General features: G+C 49.5%; 1 protein-coding gene across 2 annotated transcripts; it reads right to left on the reverse strand.

Annotated features, from left to right (window-relative positions):
• Nucleotides 1–626: 626 nt before the first annotated feature.
• CTPS1 (CTP synthase 1) lies at nt 627–18,376 on the reverse strand. Of its 2 annotated transcripts, none has more exons than XM_039564493.1 (19): nt 18,308–18,376; nt 17,822–17,998; nt 17,281–17,451; nt 16,554–16,654; nt 14,782–14,898; nt 14,051–14,134; nt 13,723–13,803; nt 11,955–12,106; nt 10,322–10,454; nt 8,830–8,918; nt 7,844–7,938; nt 7,242–7,304; nt 6,434–6,477; nt 5,597–5,693; nt 5,309–5,364; nt 5,128–5,224; nt 4,699–4,843; nt 3,607–3,697; nt 627–2,234 (listed from the first exon to the last, which is right to left on the reverse strand). In XM_039564493.1, exons 2-18 carry the CDS (start codon nt 17,985–17,987, stop codon nt 3,613–3,615), a joined length of 1,776 nt encoding a protein of 591 aa, XP_039420427.1. In that variant the 5' UTR covers nt 17,988–17,998; nt 18,308–18,376; the 3' UTR covers nt 627–2,234; nt 3,607–3,612. The 2 variants fall into 2 exon arrangements, with proteins under 2 accessions (XP_039420427.1, XP_039420428.1); XM_039564494.1 differs by having other exon boundaries at nt 17,822–18,037; nt 18,308–18,328.
• Nucleotides 18,377–20,041: the final 1,665 nt, after the last annotated feature.

Genomic DNA, 20,041 nt, shown 5'->3' on the forward strand with positions numbered 1-20,041 from the left:
AGGCTGTGCCATCACCCCAGCTCGCCCCTGAGGACCCTGTAACCGGGAGATGCTGAGGCAAAGGCAGAGCCCTGGGAGCAGCCAGGGCCCAGCAGAAGCGGGGAGACAGCCTGGCCCCAGTGCTGAGGATGAGGAGTCAAAGGGGAACAGCATTTCCCCCTCCTCATGGGGAGTGGGGACAGGAACCACAGGGTGCCCTTGGGTGACAGTTCTCCCAGGACTTGTCCCAAGGGAGTTGGTTACTGAACCCAGAGCCAGGGCTGAGGCTGCTCTGGGGAGAGCAGAATTGGTGGGAGTGACAGCCCCACATCACCCCATGGCCCAGGGACACAGCTCTGGCCATGGGCCTGGGCCTGCAGCGGGCAAGAAAGGCTGTGGCAGAGTCGGGGACAAACCCTCCAGGGGTAGCTTGAAGCCTAATTCCTCAGGCTGAGCCCAGGTTTCTCCACTGCTGGAGGGAAGCTCCATAATTTCAGACTTTGGAGATCCACATCTAAACCCACTGTGAATACAGCTCACAAGTTTTTGCTAGCTTAGAGGGGATTAATTCAAGGTCAGGCACTTTTGTGCTCCAGTCCTTTCCCTCCCTCCGAGCAGGCAGAACAGAGTGAGCTCAGAGCTCTTACTCAGTTTGTTACAAATGAGCATTTAATGACCGAGTCAGTTGCACAGTTTTGGCCAAAACAAACATTTCAGGAGAAAAAAACACAGTTGTGCTGCAGCTGAGGGAAGATCTCACCCTGCCCCCAGGAGTAGCCAGGCCAGGGCAGGACTGGGCAGTAGCAGAGCACTGCAACTTGATCATTCCTGCACAACAGCTGGAACTGGCACACGAGGAATCCTCGAAGCTCTCCAGGCTCACAGCAGCTTTACAGGGAATATTTAAAACAACTGAGGACTAAAGCATGGGGGGTGGGGAGGAGGTCACTGAGGAGGGACAGGACAGGGTTTGGTTTCATGGCTCAGCCAGGTCTGACCGTGCAGCTCTCCCCAAACTCCACCGAGCTGCTGGATTCTGAGTGTGCGACATCTCAGACAGCGGAGACACTTTTCTTCCTTTCCTCTCAAACACCAAGGGCCACGCAGGGCATTCCATGGCAGCAGCAGGCAGGGAACCAAAGGAGTTCAGCCCCCTCAGCACTGCACAGCTGGACAGCAACACCCACCACCCAACCCGGGTAACGCCGAGGGGAGGGCGAGCCCCTCCCTCAGGAACAGCCCTTGGGAATTGCGGGAGCACAGGACACACAGCTCCAACGTGGACAAAAAGGCAACGAAAGGCTCCACTTCAAATCCATGAAAAAGCACCAGGAACTGCTGTGTCCCAGGGCAGGGACACGGTTCAAGGCAGCAGTGGAAGTGGCTCAGTGGTTCACTCTGTTCTCACCTCCCCCTTGATGCAAGGGGTCGGAGTTTCCCAGCTCCAGGAGTGCTGGCACAGGGAGGGCTCGCACCGACCCCTCGGGTCAGGGCTTCCCTGGCAGCTTTGCTCTCCTGCCCCCCCAGCCTGATCCCAGTTAATCACATCCCTGCAGTGACACGTCAGCCAGAGCTGAGCGTGTTCCAGAGTAACACAATTCCAGGAAGATTTTCCTGGTTACAAGTTCATTGTGACAATGAATGCACCAAGAGCACCAGTGCCAAAGATTTGTAAATACTACTGAAAAAAAACCCCAAACAAACAGAAATCATCCCCTCCCCCTTTTGCCTGAAAAAAAGAAAAAACAAACCAAAAAGGCTGCATGAAGCTGCCCAGAGCCTCCTCTGCAGCACAGCCCAGCTCAGACGCTGAGCCAGCCCCCAAAATCTCATGCCATCCATAATTTCACCAGTAAGCGAAGACTGAGGAGGGAGCAGGAAGACTGGAGAAAGAACTCCACTGTCAGTGTCCAAGGCACCCTGATGCCAAGCACTCCCTGCACTGGGTAGGACATGTGCCATGGGATTCCCCTCAACACATCAAATCCCACACCCCAGTTTGCTTTGACCTCCAAGCAACTGAAGGAACTGAAGGAAGTGTGGAGGGGCCTCTGTGAACTTTCCTCCACAAATAACCAAGATCTACATAGAAAATAAAGGAAGGACAGAACAGCTGAGGAAATAAGGGACAGGATCTCAGAACAAAAATTATAAACCCATAAATTAGGAAAGCCCAAAGCTGAGGGTGTTGAAGCTATTGCTGTAAGAACACCTGGAAAACCTAACAGTGACTCCTCTCTGCAGCAAGGACACACCTGGAGAGGGAGAGAGAAAAGGAGCAGGAATTACTCACAGGGAAGAGCCAGAGGCTGGAACTGCACAGCCCTGGAGGCAGAGTCTGACACGTGGGCCCTGGCAAGAGCCTGTGCCCAGCTCAGGGGTGTCTGCCAGCTTTCCAGGGCACTGTGGCACCACCAAAGGCTCCCCTGGACACGTGCTCCTTACACACACACCCACGTCCACCCAGAGCACGGGGAGCGAGCAGCGCTCAGCCAGGACCGAGCCCCTGCTCTGCCCAGCACTGCCATGGCTGTGCCAAAGGGACACTGTGCTGCAGCCCTAGGAGAGCTGGGCTGAGACAAGCCCCAGGGACACTGCCACCCTCCCCACAGCTCTCTCATGTGGGGACAGCCTCAAAGCCACCAGATGTGCCACATTAGGGAGCACATGGGATACTGTCAGTGAGACCAAGGTTCAGAGTATCTTTAGGATAAAAATTTACAGAGAGAATTCTTCAGCTCTTGGTGTTGCACCAGCTGTGGAACAGCCCAACACCCAGCAATCCCTGCATCTGGTCCCAGTCCTGTGCCCAGGGATGGGGAGCACTCCTGTGACACACTGGGGCTGGCCCTGCTTTCCCTCTGCAGTTCACTCTGGAAGTGTCTGTTACACAAAGGGAAGGGGGAGGAGGGAAGGGCTGGACCTCTTGAGTGCCCTGGCACTCAGCAGCAGAGCCCTGCTCTCACCCCAGAGCTGTGTGCACAGATGCTGCTCAGCTCCTGCAAAACCCCCACACAAACCAGCCAGAGCAGGGAAAGTCACATCCATGATCACCTACTGCACAGGGGGATAACTCAGATTTAAAGTCTGCCTGTTCTCCTGGTGCAGTCTGAGTGCCAGGTTTTAGTGTCTCCTTCCCTGAACTGTGTACATCCACTTTTCACATCCCTGTAACACCTGCAGCCCTTAACAGACCAGAGCTCGAGCCCCAGGTCTGACAGGAATTGCTGTCCCAGGAGATGGACACAAATGGATACTTCCAAAGTATTATTTTACAGTAGTGAGGGACTACAAAACACTGCATTTCCTAAACCCAGGAACCCCTTGCTCAGCTCTGTCCTCATTTCCAGGAGTTTGTGCTCCACTGGTGCTTTTATGTGAATTTAACCCCAAACCGGTGTGTATTTGTATTTTATTGTGGGTCAGTTTGCTAAGAGGACACCCACCCCCAGCTGTAACATAGACAGAGGCACTACCCAGCCCTCAGCACAGCTGGAACACATGAGCACCAGCACATCTCATGGTGTGCCAGCTTCCTACCAAATACTGTGGAAGTCAGATGCCAGGAGCAAAGACTGGGCAAGGAATTTTTTCCAAAAGGAAGAGGTTGAGATCATTAAACATTACCAGGAATCAGTCGTGATTTGCTGAAGGGAACTTCAGCTCTGTTATCTCCAGGTCAGGGGAGCTGCTGCCGCTCCGGTCGCTGTAGGTGTCCCTGCAGGAGGAAGAGATTTGGAGATTTGGGGTTAGGGAGCACAAGTCCTTTAAGGACTGATAATTCTGATGTGGGATGCTGCAGCACAGGGAAAACTTCAGCTCCTCTGCTGTGAGGAGCCATTTCAAACTCAAATGTGCAAAAGCAGAAAATTAAAATATCCCTCAACCCTTGGAGGCATTGAAATGAGGGTCCCTCACACATGAAACTCTTCTGGACCCCACCTGACCACTGTGATGTTAACACTGACACAGGAATCCTGTGGTGCAGCTGCACTGCAGCTCAACCCACAAAGCCAACACGTTCCTTTTGGCATTGCATTTGCCTGGGTTTGATACAGGCACTGCTAATTCTCCCCTGCACTTGGTCTGGTTTTCATTTAGTGCCTACCAGGACTCAGCAACCCCTCCAGGTTCCCTGTGAGGAGAACAGGTCAGTACCAAATTGTTGTAATTGGCTGCACAGTCCCAAGTGCCAAACAGAACTGCAGGCACTGGGGAACAGCAGCACCAAGTAACTGCATCATTAAATCCACCCAAAACACCACTTGCTTTGCAAACTGAAACAAAGAAAGCTGAAGTCAGCAGAAAAAAATATGAGGCTGCAACAACCAGGCCCTGTTCTTTAAACCAGCAGCAGGAACAAGCTTCTTATGGACGTGCCTGTACGTGGGACTTGTGTGAGGAATGTGGGGAAAAGCCCATGAGGTCTCCAGCCATGTCAAAGAGCAGGCCCAACCTGTTTCCCCAAACATCCTGACTGACAGCACAAGGCTGCAGATCTCCTCTCCCTGAAGCCAGGGCCTCTCTGCAGGACAGCTCTGTGGCCCCACAATCAGCCTCAACACACCAGACATGAGCTTTCAAAAAAAGAGTGGAAAGAAGAGGTGCTGCAATACCAAGTTATCCCCAGGAACTCTGTGCCAAGAGGATGCTCCAGGTTATCCTGCAGGAAGCAGCACTGCCTGTGGCAGCTCTGACTGGGGTCTGTCTTAAACCCACCTGGGTGAGAGCCTGCAGCCCTTCTGTAGGTAGTGGGTGAGTCTCCCTGCAGATGCCAGGAGGAGCCCGAAGTATGGGGGTGATGGCTTGATGGGCCTGGAGAGGAACTCGGGGTGATACTGAACACCAACGAAGAAAGGATGCTCTGAGAGGAACAAACAAAACATTCACGTCAAGTCTCTCAAGCTTGTGGCTGAGCTGCAGGTGAAATCCCGATTCTGCTGAAGCCGTGATGACAGGGAAGTATCATTTCCATGCCTTTTGTCCATAAATGGACAGGGACATGGGATTCTATTTTTACCATCAGTTTATGGATGGAATCATTCTGAGACAGTCTGAATGGGTCCCACACAAAAACTTGCTCCATTACCCTCCAAACACTTTCCCTTGTCCATCCCACACCCACAAACCAACTGCTTAAGGACTCACCTTCCAGCTCAACCACTTCCATCCGCTCTCCCTCCTCATCCTGCCCCACAAACTTCAGACCTTGCTCTTCAAAACACTTTTTCAACTCTGGATTGACCTAGAAAACCAGAAGCAAGACAAGCCATGATCTCTTGAGTCTGGATTACACAGGAAAGCTCGATACCCACAGGAGCATTTTTACCTCAAATCTGTGTCTGTGTCTCTCTTCCAAGAAATCATGATCTCCATACAGCTTCCCTGCACCAGAAGGAAGATGTTCCTTAGAGCAGTGATCACAGCTTTTAACACATTCATTTGAACAGCATCCTTCAGAATCTGCCACTTCTGGAGAGGATCAAATTTCCTAACCCCCATTCCCCACCTGCCATTCAAGGATGCTTCAACAATCCCAGGTCTCACTTCCCCATACCGACCATACATGCAAGCCATTCCCAGGAAAGATTTCCAGAAGAGGGAAGAAGGGCCTTACTCATGATTGAATTCTTGGTTTGGAAGAGTGTTCTTCTCTTGCCAAGCCTCATTGTCCCGCCCATTTGCCCAGGATTATGTTCTGGCATGTCTATGACCTGTGGAAAGAATTCAGAGGGAAGTGGGAATCAGGGAGGAATAATAGTTCCAGGCAGACTCTGACATGTTAAAAGAAAAAAATCCCACCAACATTCGTGCAAAAAACCAAGGAAACCAGCCCAAGGAACACTGTCTTGACAAGGCAGAGCAACAGAACCAGGTTAGCTGGCCAAGCTGTTCTGGTACAGCCTGCACAGAACATACGGGAGGTTTGTGGATATTCAGGAAGCTTTCACATAGGAAACGGCCTCAGTCAGAGTCTACACAGATCACACCCACCAATACTGTGCTGTTTACTGAACTGCATGTGAAACAAGCAAATTTATGGAAACAAAATCCCCAAAGCAGAATTGCTTACTCTCAGATAAACAACATCATAAGCTGCTTTTTGTTAACCTCCTCACTTTGAGTAGCATTTCAAATTACAGCAGAAGCCAATCATTATGTTCCTGGACAAGGAACACAGAGATTTCCACAACCATTCCCAGGAATTCAGGACTGTCTGTGGCTATCATACAACAGTTCGAGTTGGAAGGGACCTTTTAAAGCCCATCCGGTTCCACCCCCTGCCATGGGCAGGGACACCTCCCACTGTGCCAGGCTGCTCCAAGCCCCATCCAACCTGGCCTTGGACACTGCCAGGGATTCAGGGGCAGCCGCAGCTTCTCCTGGCAACTGTGCCCAGGGACGTGCAGATAAGTCTGGTAAGAATATCACAAGAAAGTCACCATAAACTCACCACTGGATGAGAAGTTTTGGGGTCAAACTCTGTTGAGTTGGCATCTGCAATGTAACGTTCAGCAATCAGAAACATCAAGTCTCTCAGACCATGACATCATCACCTACAGGACCTGCCCCAGGTACAGCTGCTTCTCATCCCCAGCTGTGCTGAACCCCCCCAGGCACAGAACACCCCAGGCAGCAGGAACAGGGCTGTCAGCACTGTTTGGTATCAATTTCAAAGGACAACCCACTCTCGTTCAGGAAAAGCCCACATTCAACAGCTTCAAATACAGAAGTAAAGGCACAGAGGGGGAAGGGAGCAGAGTGGTCTGAGAAACTCCTTTTTTCTCACCCTCACTACTGCTGAAAGTCAGAGTCAGGCTGAGAATTCCATTTAGCAATCTCTGAAGGGAGTTCTGTTAACAGGGACCTGCTCAATTCAAGCAGTGGGGCTCAGAAGGTAACTCCACTCACTGAAGGAGCTGCAACTGCTGGCTGGCTGAAGTGGTTTTTGGGCTTCATTCCCCCTGGCTGCAGTGGGAATTTGGGATGCCCAGCACATGTAGGCCACCAAAGTGTTTCATTCAGGAGCTGAACCTCATGTTAAGCAAGAGGAAGCTTTCTGTCATTATAAGCATGACTTACTCCATTGATTTTTATTTAAATATGGTAAGGAAATTTTTACTTTGAATTAGCAAAAGAGATGAGGATTTTTACAGGTCTAGGGGAAAAATTAAACCTACCTATAAAAAATGTAAAATCACAGGTATTACTCAAGCAACCCAAGAAATGACCAAAAGGCAGGAAGGGTTTTGTGCAATTACCTTGCCAACCAAGGACACTGCGTGCAAACTCCACCACTGCCAACTGCATTCCCAAACAGACTCCTGTGGGAGGAAAGGCAGGACACGGATCAGGTCAGGACAAGGACCTCTGAGCCCATGGTGCAAAGCACACACACCTTCAGAGAGTATCCTGAGTCAGAGGAAAACCTGGATGAGGCAGATCTTTGACTGGGATTTAGGGATCTGCAGTCCTGACAAGCTTTACTTCCCTCCCTTTCCCATCCCTCTGCTCACACACCAGTTCAGTCACTCACCACAGGCATTTCATACTCACATATTTCTTGGTGCCAAGACCACCACAGCCTGCTCTGAAACATTCCCAGACTGCTATCCCCTCATTACAGATTCATTGTCAGCACATCCCATCCAACTCTGACCACTTCAGAGCTAACCAGGGATGAGGCTGCATTCCCAGCTCAGCTGAGCACAGATCACTGCCTTCCTCAGCCAACTGCCTGCAAAACTGCTCATCCCAGGCACCAGTGAAAACCAGGGCAGCTCTTGCTGCAGACCAGTTAGGCTGTTACTCAACCTCCTTTCCTTTGCTTTCTTTCTTCTTATGGATGAAACATGTTTCTCACCTAAGAAGGGTTTTTTCTGTTTTCTTGCCCAGGAAATAGCTTGAATTTTGCCTTCTGTCCCTCGAACACCAAATCCACCAGGAACCAGAACTCCGCTGCATGAGGATGAAAGGATTCCATTCAGCATGGCTCCCCCAAACCACATACCCACATATCACCTCCCAGCCATAAAATCTTGGGCTTGCAAGACCTCTCTCCTGAAAAGGGCTCTCAAGTAGCCACGTGGCAAGGCCTGGCTGCAGCAGTTTCCACATGACTTCACATGAGCTGTCACACAAAGCAGAATTTACAGGGAAATATTTTATAAATGCCAATTTTACCTTCCCAAAGAAAGATCCCAAATACAATGCAGGTTACCATATTGAAATGGTTCATGCTGTGGGACTCACATGCCCTGCACCAAACACGTTTGCAAACACATCACCCAGCCAGGCCCACGCTGAGGAAGCCTCTGGCTACAGTCTCAGGTTGCCCTAACACCAAACTCTGCAGGAGCTTCTTTCTTCTGATCCCACCCAAATCCTGCCACCCTGAGGGGTAACAGGCCCTCGTTCTTGTTTTTGTGCTAACTCTTGGCCCTCCTCTGCATACTAACACTTTTCCCCTTCTCACATTTTATTTCTAAAGAACTTGTTACCCCATACACACCTTCCATTCTCACTCTGGCTTTAACAGCCTCTACCAGTACCTTTCCTTTCTTCTGATTTCCTCTCACTGTTTCCACCTGATCATGCAGGTGTGCATATCCTCACCAGCATGATCATTTCCCCCTTTCTGCTCCCTTTCACCAACTCCCGCACTTCTTTAACAATTCTCCATTTAACATCTTATCCTAAATCCCCCTGAGAGGTGTTTGGGGGCCTTGTCAGAGTGTGCTGGTACAGTGGCTAAGAAAACAGTCTCCAGTGAGGCCCGTAACTCCAAAGCCAGCAGCAGCAGCAGGTTTATCAGACATTCTCCAAGGAAAGGGCCAGAGCAGAACTTACTCAGCACCACAGAGCTTCTGCCATGCCTCGTGGTACCGCACAGGCTCCTCCTGCAGAGTGTCTGGCTCCAAGTCGGCAGAGTCAATGTACTGGGAAGAAATCCAAAAAAGGATGAGATGAGATGAGATATTGCCACAAGAGTGTACAGGATCTCGAATTCTCATTAAATTAGGATAGCATCATTCTTCCTGGATAGCTCTGCATTTTTTTCCTAATGGATACTTAAGTTTATTTCTGGGCTGATTTCCCATCTGTTAGCCAACAAAACTACTTTCCTCACCACCCTACTACTGGTGCACAAACAGAACCCATGATTCCTCCATCCTCCCCTCTCTGCAGCTCAGCTGTAACACACACCAAGTCCAAGAGCCCCAGCCTGTAGCACAGCAAGGTGGGAACATGGGGCTGTGCAGGCACAAACCACCACACAGAGAGAAAAAAACCTACCACTCTCTCATCAAATAAACATCTTCTTCAAGAGGCACTGAAGAAGAAATAGGATATGATGAGGCTGCTGTAATTAAAGGGCGTTATGACAATGGAAAAAAAACCCTGCAATTTTTCCATTTTCTCATCTCCAGTATTCCAGTACCTCTGAACTTCGGGATGTTCTGGCAGGCTGCTAAACCTTTAAAATAACCATTTTGTCTTTTTTTTGGTTGTTTTTTGGAGGTTGCAAAACTACCCATCAGTTCTTTAACTAACTACTGTTAGTTCCTGAGCATAAGATCTCCATGCACAAGGCTCACAGAGCTCACTTCACTTCTGAGCCACTCAGACACAGCTGTGCCAGGGGCTACCCACAGATGCATGTGCAGGGTTTGCACTTCACCTGTCTTTTCTTCTACTGATTTTGGAAGTTGAAAGGTAACCCAGACCTAGATCAGTACTGTTAAAAAGCAACCACCTATTTCCATGACTCCCTGACATAATGAAACTGCTAGACATTTAAAAGTCTATTGAAATGAATATAAAATTTCTGGCAACAGGTATCTATTTCACCTCTTCAGAGCATCCAGCTACCACCAAGACCCCAAAAAGCACCTGTACAGCCAAACCAGCATGAAAACTTTAATAAAGCCTGAGGCAGGATCATCATAAAACCTGAGTTTTATGATACACAGCAACAACCCCAAAAAAGGATCACTTGCAACAACTGTCAGAGGAATTAAAGCAGAGTGCCCTCCTCCAATCCATCTACCACTGTCACAGCACACAATGCTGAGCACTGAGGAGTGTCCATCCATTGCAGACACCTCATACAGATCACAGCATGAGAGGCTGGTTTGCTCTGAAGCTGGTTTAGGCCTGGTAGCAGCTGTTTTGATGCTGTTATGATCAAAGCAGCTGTTTGGATGCAAGGACAATTTGGATGTTCACCAGCTGAATCTGCCTATGGGTTTGTGAAAATCTGAATTAGGATGGGCAGCACTGTAGGTGGAAGGAGCATGGAGGGAGTTTTTTCCACACACACACACAGACCCATCCCTACCTTAATGTCAAGTTTGTGGTTGATGGCCAGGGCAGAGTGCTCCAGGGCTTTGATGACAGATGCATAGGAGTCAGAAAACTTGGTGTACTTGCCCACAAGTGCAATGGAACATGTTTCAAGTAGACGGTCGTACCTACAGAACACCAGAACACACAGGTTATTCCAGCAGTAACAGGAGAGGGATGGGAATCACATTCTGTTCAGCTTTTCAAGGAACAATCAGCTGTGCTCTTCTAAGTCTGTCCAACAGAGCTGACATCTTTGGAAAGAGTGACCTTTCATAATAATTATGATTTAGAAACATCAAAGCAAGATCAAAACCAAAACAAAGACCAAGGAAAACAGTTGCAGAAAGCCACATATAAATTAACTCATCTCTCCTGATGATGAAAAGCCATTCTGAGCAGATCCAAACCGCCGTTTCAGGAAGCTGTATTAGATTCACAGACTGCAGTGAACTCCTAGGAGAGGATCAAAGCACAGCTTGGCGTATGTTTGTACTGCACAGCATCTTCCCACGCTGCTGCTGACTGAGTTCATTTCAGCAGCTACAAACACAGAGCGCATTTCTCGAGTCCTAAGGATGTGCTGCCTACATTTTCAATCCCCAGCACCTGGCAGCACGGGATTCACACAGCATTCCTGGCTACAGCCAAGAGTTTGTTTAAAGTTTCTCTCAGAACTGCTAAATACCTTCAGCCCAGCTGGGGACCAAGGGCTTTCCCCATCAAAAGGAAACCTTACTGACAGGGCTGGCTTGTGTCAGGCACACAAATAAAGGAAAGCATGAAAGCATCCACATCTTGACATCTCTTAATTTCTTATAAGAACAAACATATTTAACTCAAGTCAAACATATTGACACTCAAGTCCTTTCTGAAAAGACTCTATTCACTATTTCCCCATGAACATTGAGTCTATTCCTCACAAGAAAAAACCCCAGTGTCCAAGGAGTCTCAGAACAGGTACCAAACATTTGTCTCACTTGCCTGAAAGCACATGCAAAAGTGCCTTTTATTGACACTCCTGACATCTCCATACAGCTACAAAAGGATTTTAACACTTTGTAATGTTACTGAGAGGTTTTCTTATAGAAAAGGAGGGCAGGGCTTTTAATTACTTCAAGCTGGGTTTGACACAGACAGTACACTTCGAACACAAGATAAGGATCTCACTAAGTTTATCTCACAGGATTTTATGGAAGAAGGCTGAGGGAATTGGGGTGGTTCAGCCTGAAGAAGAAAAAGCTCCAGGGAGACTTTATGGCAGCCTTCCAGTAAGAGGATTTATGAGAAACAGGGGGACAGACTTTTTAGCAGGGTCTGTTGTGCCAGGACAAGGGGTGATGCTTTTAATCTGAAAGAGGGGAGATTTAGGCTAGATATAAGGATGAAATTTTGTACAATGAGAGCGGTGAGGCACTGACACAGGCTGTCTACAGCAGCTGGGGATTCCTCAGCCCTGGAAACATTCAAGGTTTGGGGATGGGGCTCTGAGCAAAAGGAAAAAACAATGTGAGCATGTAAGAACACCTGAGAACAGGAAATAACACCCATCATCTCACACAACCAGCAACCAAGAAGATGAACCAGTCTTGGAAGTGTGTTGCAGTGTGCCCAGCAGTGCAGCTCACCTGTCAGCCATCTCCTTCCACTTCATGAGCATCCTCCTGGGCTGCCTCTCGATGGGAAGGTCCAGCCTGTGCCTGAAGTAGTCCACGACTCCCTGCTCCTCTAACAACAGAGGAACCCGGTAGATAGAGGAGACATCATGAACACAAATGACCTGTTCATAAAAGAAGGATGTCATTAAAACACAGGCATCCAGTGCCCGTACAACCATTTCTACTCAGACATTCAGTGTTCCTGTCTCTATCAGAAAAGCACACGACCACCTAAACTTCCAGGCAGTAACATGTTGAATAACATAACATATCAACAGCTTAACACTGCTTTCCTTATGCTTGAAAAGGCCATTCTTCAGTACTTCCAAGGCATTACTGCTCCCTGAAGCCCTTGGGAAGGGCTATAACACAGTAACCCAGCAGCAGGAAAGTCAGCTGCCCTGCACATTACATGAGCAACACACAGCAAAGTTCAAAGAACACTCCAGGGAGACTCCTGTGATACAGAATCCCACATGAAGCTACAGTCAAACTGCCACAGGCACAGCTCCCCCTGCCCACCACCGTCCTTCCTAATCAGGGCTCCCAGTCTGATTGAAACCCAGGGAAATCTGTGATCACTTTACAGGGTGCCCCTCATCAAATTTAGGATTAAACAACTACGAGGAAAGAATTCTTAGGTCAATGAGGAAAATTTACATCAACAGTTCTAGTTCACTGAAACAGGAAAAGATGGCTCAGGACAACTGTCACTTGCCCATTAGTAATGAAGCTGTACTTTAAGGATCTAAAACACACTGGCACAACTTTTTAAAATCCTCATTTCTACTGACTCAACTGAAAGCAGAGTTCAACACTGCACTAGTCAAACCTCCTTGGCTGCACATTTTCCTTTTACCCTCAGTGCTGTTTACTTCTCAATCCAAGTGCAAATGCAGTCAGAGCAACAACTACATAGAACTGCATTAAACTTCCTGGAAAGGGACAAGAGCCAACTTATTTTGAATTCCTGGCCAACAAGAGGTAGATATTTTACTGATGACACATCAACATTATTGCCAGCAGTGCAGTGCTTGAAATTGCAGGACTCAAGTTTGGTCTTGTTGTAGAGCAAATTAATAAAAATTGCTTGACAGAACCTGGGATTGTGGAGTGATACTCAGTCTTTCACAAAAAGACAACATTTTTCAAGCTCCAGCTGGATCAGAAAGCGCTAACATTCAGCCTACATACTTTTGACTATTTTCCAAGGTCCCCCTTTGACTGTGTTATGAGTCTCAGTACAGAAAGAATCGTGCTAACATGGAATTTGTGCATATCACAACTTTCAAGTGAAGCAATGCTTCTCCCAAAGCTTGGGCAGAAAAATAATACTGTGAAAAGAGCAGTGCATGAAATACAGTCATATATCCGTTAAACCTAGCTTGGGGCAATTCTTTCACCTCTAAATACTGGAAAATCTCATTCTTCTATGTTCACAGAAGGAATGTGGAAGTACAATTAAGGTCAAAACAGTGATTCAGAAATCACCTTAGATTCCATAGGATTCTCTAAGCTTACACCAACTACCTTATAAGAAAGCCTGGGTGCTGACACAAAAAGAATTGGTTTAGCAACAGGTCCATGTGTCTGGAAGGTAGGTAAGACAAAGCAGCAAATGATTTATGCAGCTACCAAAACACAGAGCTGGAACTGCTGCGCTCAGACAAAATTCCCCTCAGCATCTGACAAAGAGCTCCAGTATTTACTGCAAGGAAGCACAGACAGCAATCCTTACCTGTTCTGGTTCAACATGACAGAACATGGAAATCTTTTCTTTTACTGAGGTATCCAGTGGAGTGGAGCACCTGCAAACAATCTAACAGAGCAGCAACATCAGGGTTGTGATGCAAAACAGAAATACTCAGGCATTCACAAAACAGACCTCTAAAAAAGAGCTGTCTTTGTGCAGGCTCTGTGATTTGAGAAAAAAACCCCACAACTCAGTTTCTTTTTCTTTTTTATCACCACTGTACAAGAGCTCTCAACTGAAGCATTACTTAGACAAGACTGCTGTTGCAACATGCCAGATTTTTACACTCAAAACCGTGCAACACAAACCTTACCAGATCTGGTGAGAGCCCGAGACCCCTGAGCTCACGAACACTGTTCTGGGTGGGTTTGGTCTTCTGCTCCCCTGTCGAGCTTGGCTGGTCAGAGAAGAGCAGCAGTTGGTGTATCAGATTATGATCAGCAGCAATGATTCAGCAGGTTAATCAGGACTCTCACCCATCTTGTGAAAACTTTGACTCAGTTCTTGGACAATTCACATGAACCTCGTGTACCCCATTTTAATCCCCAGGACTGCAAGCAACCAGCAGGAACCCAAATTCCAATCTGCCCACCAGAGTGCAGGAAGGAGAGGGACAGAGAGCCTAAGGTTTATCCACTGCTCCCTCCAAATACCTAATATTTTATATTTCTAACTCTCCTCTGTAAATCACCTGGCCTGAACAGAAGGGGGAAAAGGGAGAAGAGAACAAAGATTGATCTGCACTCTGTAATTATCAATTTGCTCTGTCAAATTCAGTTCAGCCTGGCACAGGGAATGCTCATGCTGCATTCCTGCAACTCCCAAGCCTTTATTACACATTTATACACTTTGAAAAGCTCCTGTTCAATTCCTGTGAGACTTTTCAAATACAAAATGATATAATCTCTGCATTTCTGCCAGAAGTTTATATCCACAGAAATACAGAAGTAGAAACACTTAGAGATACAACACTTCAGAAGCACCTGCTTAGGAAGCAAATTTTGGATTGAGGAAGCCTCTGACCACCACGTTTTGGGTCCTTACCTGGGGAACCAGACTGACATGAATGTTACAGAAATTCTCTCTTTTGGCTTTGAACTGGAACTGGCGGAAGGCCTCGATGAAAGGCATGCTCTCGATGTCACCCACCGTGCCCCCGAGCTGGGAACACACAGACAGAGGGAATTCAAGTTACTGCCAAAACAGCACCTGGTGAAGCTGTACACTAAAGATGTACAAATACACAGAACAACACACAAACATCTCCCCAGCACATGCCTCTGATTGCCTAAAGGAGTATCAACACTAACAGAGCTTCCTCCTGAGGTGCACCACCAGTCTCTGCTATGACCCAGGACAGCACCCAGGGAGCAGCTGGAGCTGGGCCAGGGCAGGCTCAGGCTGGAGAGCAGGGAAAGGTTCTTCCCCCAGAGGCTGCTGGGCACTGCCCAGGCTCCCCAGGGAATGGGCACGGCCCCGAGGCTGCCAGAGCTCCAGGAGCGTTTGGGCAGCGCTGCCAGGGATGCCCGGGGTGGGATTTGGGGTGTCTGTGCAGGGCCTGGAGTTGAACTCTATGATCCTTGAAGGTCCCTTCCAGCTCAGGGTATTCTGTGATTCTATTCTATGCAAAGCACCAGCATTTGCCAGCTGTATGCACTCCTTCCACAGCCTCCAATCTGTTTCAAGTACTATTCTACCTCCATAATTTCCCCATAAATCAAAAAGCCACAAGAAAAACAGCTTTACATATGGGCAGCACCTCTCCAGAAACATCAGCTTTACCTCTATTTTCTCTTCAGAGAAAGACTTAAATGTTAAAATTATGATTTATGAACCTTAGGTGGCACTGAGAAGCAAAATTTCTGTTAAGTTTTAGGAATTATATAGAGTGGACACATGAAGGAACAGAGACAAGACAATACTTGGAGCCTCCCAGGCCCTGTCGGACAGTCCCCCCTCGGTACTTCAGATCTGGGCTTGTGATGCTGGCACAGAAATTGGCACCCAAGCTGCAGGCAGAGTCCAAGTCACCATGACCTGACAAGCTCCCTCTCCTGTGTTAGCATATCCCAGCAGCCAGCTCAGCAACATCAGAGCCTTCACCCTGCTCCATCTCCTTTTGGCAGCAAAATGTTCCATAAACACACGGAAAACTGCCACCACTGTGCCATCCCCTATCACATGTCTGTGCTTGAAATGGTCACTTCAAGGCTCCTTTTACTGCTGAGGAGGAAAGACAACTGTTTCCAGAGTGGGGTTTACCTGCCCTCCCTCCAGCCACCAAGGAAGAAGAGGGCGCAGCACGATTAACTCAGACTGGCATATTAAGTTACAAGAGCTAAAAAATTAATTCTGTAGGTTAATTCATAGAATTTCCTGAGCTGGAAGGGACCCACAGGATCATCCAGTCCAGCCCCAGGCCCTGCACAGACACCCCAAATCCCACCCTGGGCATCCCTGGCAGCGCTGCCCAAACGCTCCTGGAGCTCTGGCAGCCTCGGGGCCGTGCCCATTCCCTGGGGAGCCTGGGCAGTGCCCAGCAGCCTCTGGGGGAAGAACCTTTCCCTGCTCTCCAGCCTGAGCCTGCCCCGGCCCAGCTCCAGCCGCTCCCTGGGGTCCTGTGGGGCTGCTCCTCATGAGGCAGCTGTACTTTGCAATTCAGAAGAATAGAGTAAGTGAAGTTAACAAGGGGAATTTTTAACCCATTCAATAACGTGCAAGTTGAACATTTCTGTAAAGAAATATGCAAAATATGCATACAGATCAGCATACTGCATACAAGAAGCAAAACTATCTACTTTTTAAAAGTTACAAACCTCAATCACACAAACTTGGGGTTCGATGCCATCTTCATCCACAGGAATCCGTGCCTGTGTCATTACCCATTCCTGTATGGCATCTGTGATGTGGGGAACAACTGGAAAGGAAACCCAGGCAAGGGTTAAAGCACCCCCACATGTTTCTCCCCCTTAACTCATTACAGAGCAAATTACTGACAATCACTAGCCAGTGCTTCCCATAGGGCTTGAGCAGGAATTTGTGTCTTTAAAGAACTATGCATTTTTGAAGTGATTATTCTTGGCTGTGATTTTCAAGTGCCTTGGCAGGAAATGGAACCCTGCCTCAATTTAAACACATGTAAGCAACATTTCCTTTAAGCTGAAAGATTCAAGCACAAATTGTTCTCTCTAAGCAGAGAGTCACTCTGTTTTTAACGTCCATAAAAGTCCTAATGTCAACCAACTGTGGAGAATGGTTAAAAAGGGAAGGGACTGATCTGTTACTCACAAATCCTTTGGGTTTTCTAATGACATGAGTTAACAAAAGCATTAACCATTTTAACCAGCTAACAAGCAACCCCCAAGTGTATTGGTCTGAAGTCTGTTCACTTTCATCACTGACTACATTAGACAGCTGGACCCAAGTCCAGCACAGTCCAAACACAAGCAGGATGGTGCAGAGCCTCAAGTGAAGATGAAAGACAAAAGCATCCAGCCAGGACAGAATGCATTTCTAAGCACCAGGAAAGAAGTTTTGCATCACCTTGGACCGTTTTGCCAAGATAATCTCCCTTCCTCTCCTTGTTAATGACATACTGGTAGATCTTCCCAGTGGTCAGGTTGTTGTCTTTGGTGAGTCGGATATCGAGGAAGCGCTCGTAGTTCCCAAGGTCCAGGTCCACCTCCCCTCCATCATCCAGAACAAACACCTCCCCTGCACACACAGAAACAGGCACAAGAACACATAGCAGGCATGTGAAAGAATTCAGTTTAAGGAAACACCTTCCCTGATTGCCACAGCAAGTTTAGGAGTGGCGAATAAAACTAACAGCCTTATATAACCGAGAGGACCAGTGCACTGGAGACTGAACCCCTCAGGGCAGCAGCAACAACAGTCCAGAGCACATCTGTGCTGGGGGCACAGCAGCCCCACCAGCCAGCCCGGAGTGCTGGCAGGCTCAGCCTGCGGGGCCCGCAGGCAGGACCAGGCACAAAGGCTCCTACAATGGAAATGATTCACTGCAACCCAAGGCAGCCCCGGGGCCACCCGGCAGACGCCGATGCTGAGCCCGCGGGGCACTCACCGTGCTCGTACGGGGAGAAGGTGCCGGCGTCGATGTTGATGTAGGGGTCGATCTTGATGGAGGTGACATGCAGCCCGCAGGACTTGAGGATGGTGCCGATGCTGCTGGCGATGATCCCCTTGCCGATGCCCGAGATCACCCCGCCCGTGACTAGGATGTACTTCATCTGCCCCGCGCCTGGACGCGACAGACACCGGCTCCGCCTCACCGCGGGCTCTGCGAGGAGGACGCGCCCCGGGCCCTGACATTCCTGACAACGACCCCCAAGATGTTCCCCCGCCCGCCGCCGAGGGCCGGTGCCCGCTGTCCCCCGCCGCCGAGGGCCGCTCCCCTCCCCGCTCCTCCCGCCAGAAATTCCCGCCACCGCCGCGCGGAACCTCCGGCGCGCCGCCCGTGTGCCCCCGCCAGGCCCGCGGGATCCGCGTGGTCCCGCTCTGCCGCCCCCCCCCCCCGGGCTGCCCCGATGGTCCCGCCCGCCGCCCTCACCTGTGGCCGCCGGGCACGCGGACGGCGCGCGCGGGGGGGGAGCGGGCGGGAGATGCGGAGCGCGCGCGGCGCCGCTGCCGGCCGGTTCGGCTGGGAACCGCATGAGGCCCAGCTGCCCCTCTGCGCCTGCGCGGGGCGGGGCGGGGGGCGGCCCCAGCGCCGGAGGGCGGGGGCGTGGCCGGACCCCGAAATAGCCCCGCCCCCTGCCCCGCCCCCTGCCCCGCCCCCGCCGCCTCAGCGCCTCACGGAGAGCGGGAGCGGAGCGGTGCGGTCCGGGCGCTGCGCGGTGCCTGCACCGCCACCGCTAAGCCGTGTTCCCAAGTGCCACATCCACACCTTTCTTGAACACGTCCAGGGATGGGGATTCCACCACTGCCCCGAGCAGCTGTGCCAGGGCTGGACAATCCTTTCAGTGAAGAAATTTCCCAAATATCCACCCTGCCCCTCCCCTGGCCCAGCCTGAGGCCGTTCCCTCTCCTCCTGTCCCTGTTCCCTGCCAGCAGAGCCCGACCCCCCCGGCTGCCCCCTCCTGTCAGGGACTTGTGCAGAGCCACAAGGGCCCCCCTGAGCCTCCTTTGCTCCAGGCTGAGCCCCTTTCCAGCTCCCTCGGCTGTGCCTGAGATGGGTTCTGTCACTGTTGGTCTCCTTTTCCAGTGTCCATGCGTCCTGCCAGCACATTTCCCCATGGACATGGTCCCCTGGATGTTGATAGCTCTGTGGGCAGAGATGTCTCTTTGTTTTCCTGTGGGCTCGGGCTGTCCCCTCGCTGCTGGCACATGGTGACCCTCCACAGGAGTGCACAGGAGTGAAGTGCCTGCTGCCTTGGAGGAAGCATCTGCTTTGAGAATTGCCTGGCCATGCTGATTTGTTCCTTTATGAAGGGCTCTTCTTGCTTTCTTCTGTTCTGCAAATAGCTCCTAAGTGGGGAAAAAAAAAACATTTCCAGCTTTTCTGCAGAATGGTGGTGATGGGTGTGGTGGCAGTGAGATGGGTGACAGCAGGCAAGGGCTGTCACTGTCACTGCCTGGTGGCACAGCCTTATGGGGCACAGGGATGCTGAGCTCTCCCTGGACTGGGTTTAGACAACCCAGCTTTTCTCATTTCATGAGTGGGGCACAAGACATGCATGTTGTGGCTGAAGGGAAGTGCATTCTTGGGGAGATGTGTGTAACCTCGATGTGAGCATTAACTTTGGGACACACAAATTCTTTTCTCAGTGCCTCATTAAAGGCCTCAGGGGTCAGACATCCCATGGTGCTCAGGAGAGAACTGCACTCAGTGGGAGCTATTGTGACCATTAAATGGTGTGGAATAACAGTGACCCAGAAAAGTCAGATCACAAATATCTCAAGTTACGCAAAATTACATCAACTTTTTGCAGAAGTGGGTGAAGGTATGTGTGGGTCAGTGTGTGTTTCACCCTTAATTTTGCCCTCACAGTGCCTTGTTCTCAGCTCTCAGTAAAATACAGACTGAATATTTTCCTTTCAGAAATGTGAAATGAGATGAAGTGGATCTGCTCTGTTTATTTAACAGGATTTGATTCACAACAAAACAAATTAACTGTAAGACATTGCTGGGAGGACTGGCATAGCTCTGGGAAATGTTAATGTGTTACTGGGATTATGAAAGGAATGAATAGACTGGAATCCTCAAACACTGACTTGAACTTCCTTGTAGTTTAGGGGCTTATTTGTACAGGAAAAAGCTTATTGTGATGTTACATGTATATAA

The sequence above is a fragment of the Corvus cornix genome, chromosome 23, assembly GCF_000738735.6.
Source record: "Corvus cornix cornix isolate S_Up_H32 chromosome 23, ASM73873v5, whole genome shotgun sequence".
Taxonomy (NCBI): domain Eukaryota; kingdom Metazoa; phylum Chordata; class Aves; order Passeriformes; family Corvidae; genus Corvus; species Corvus cornix.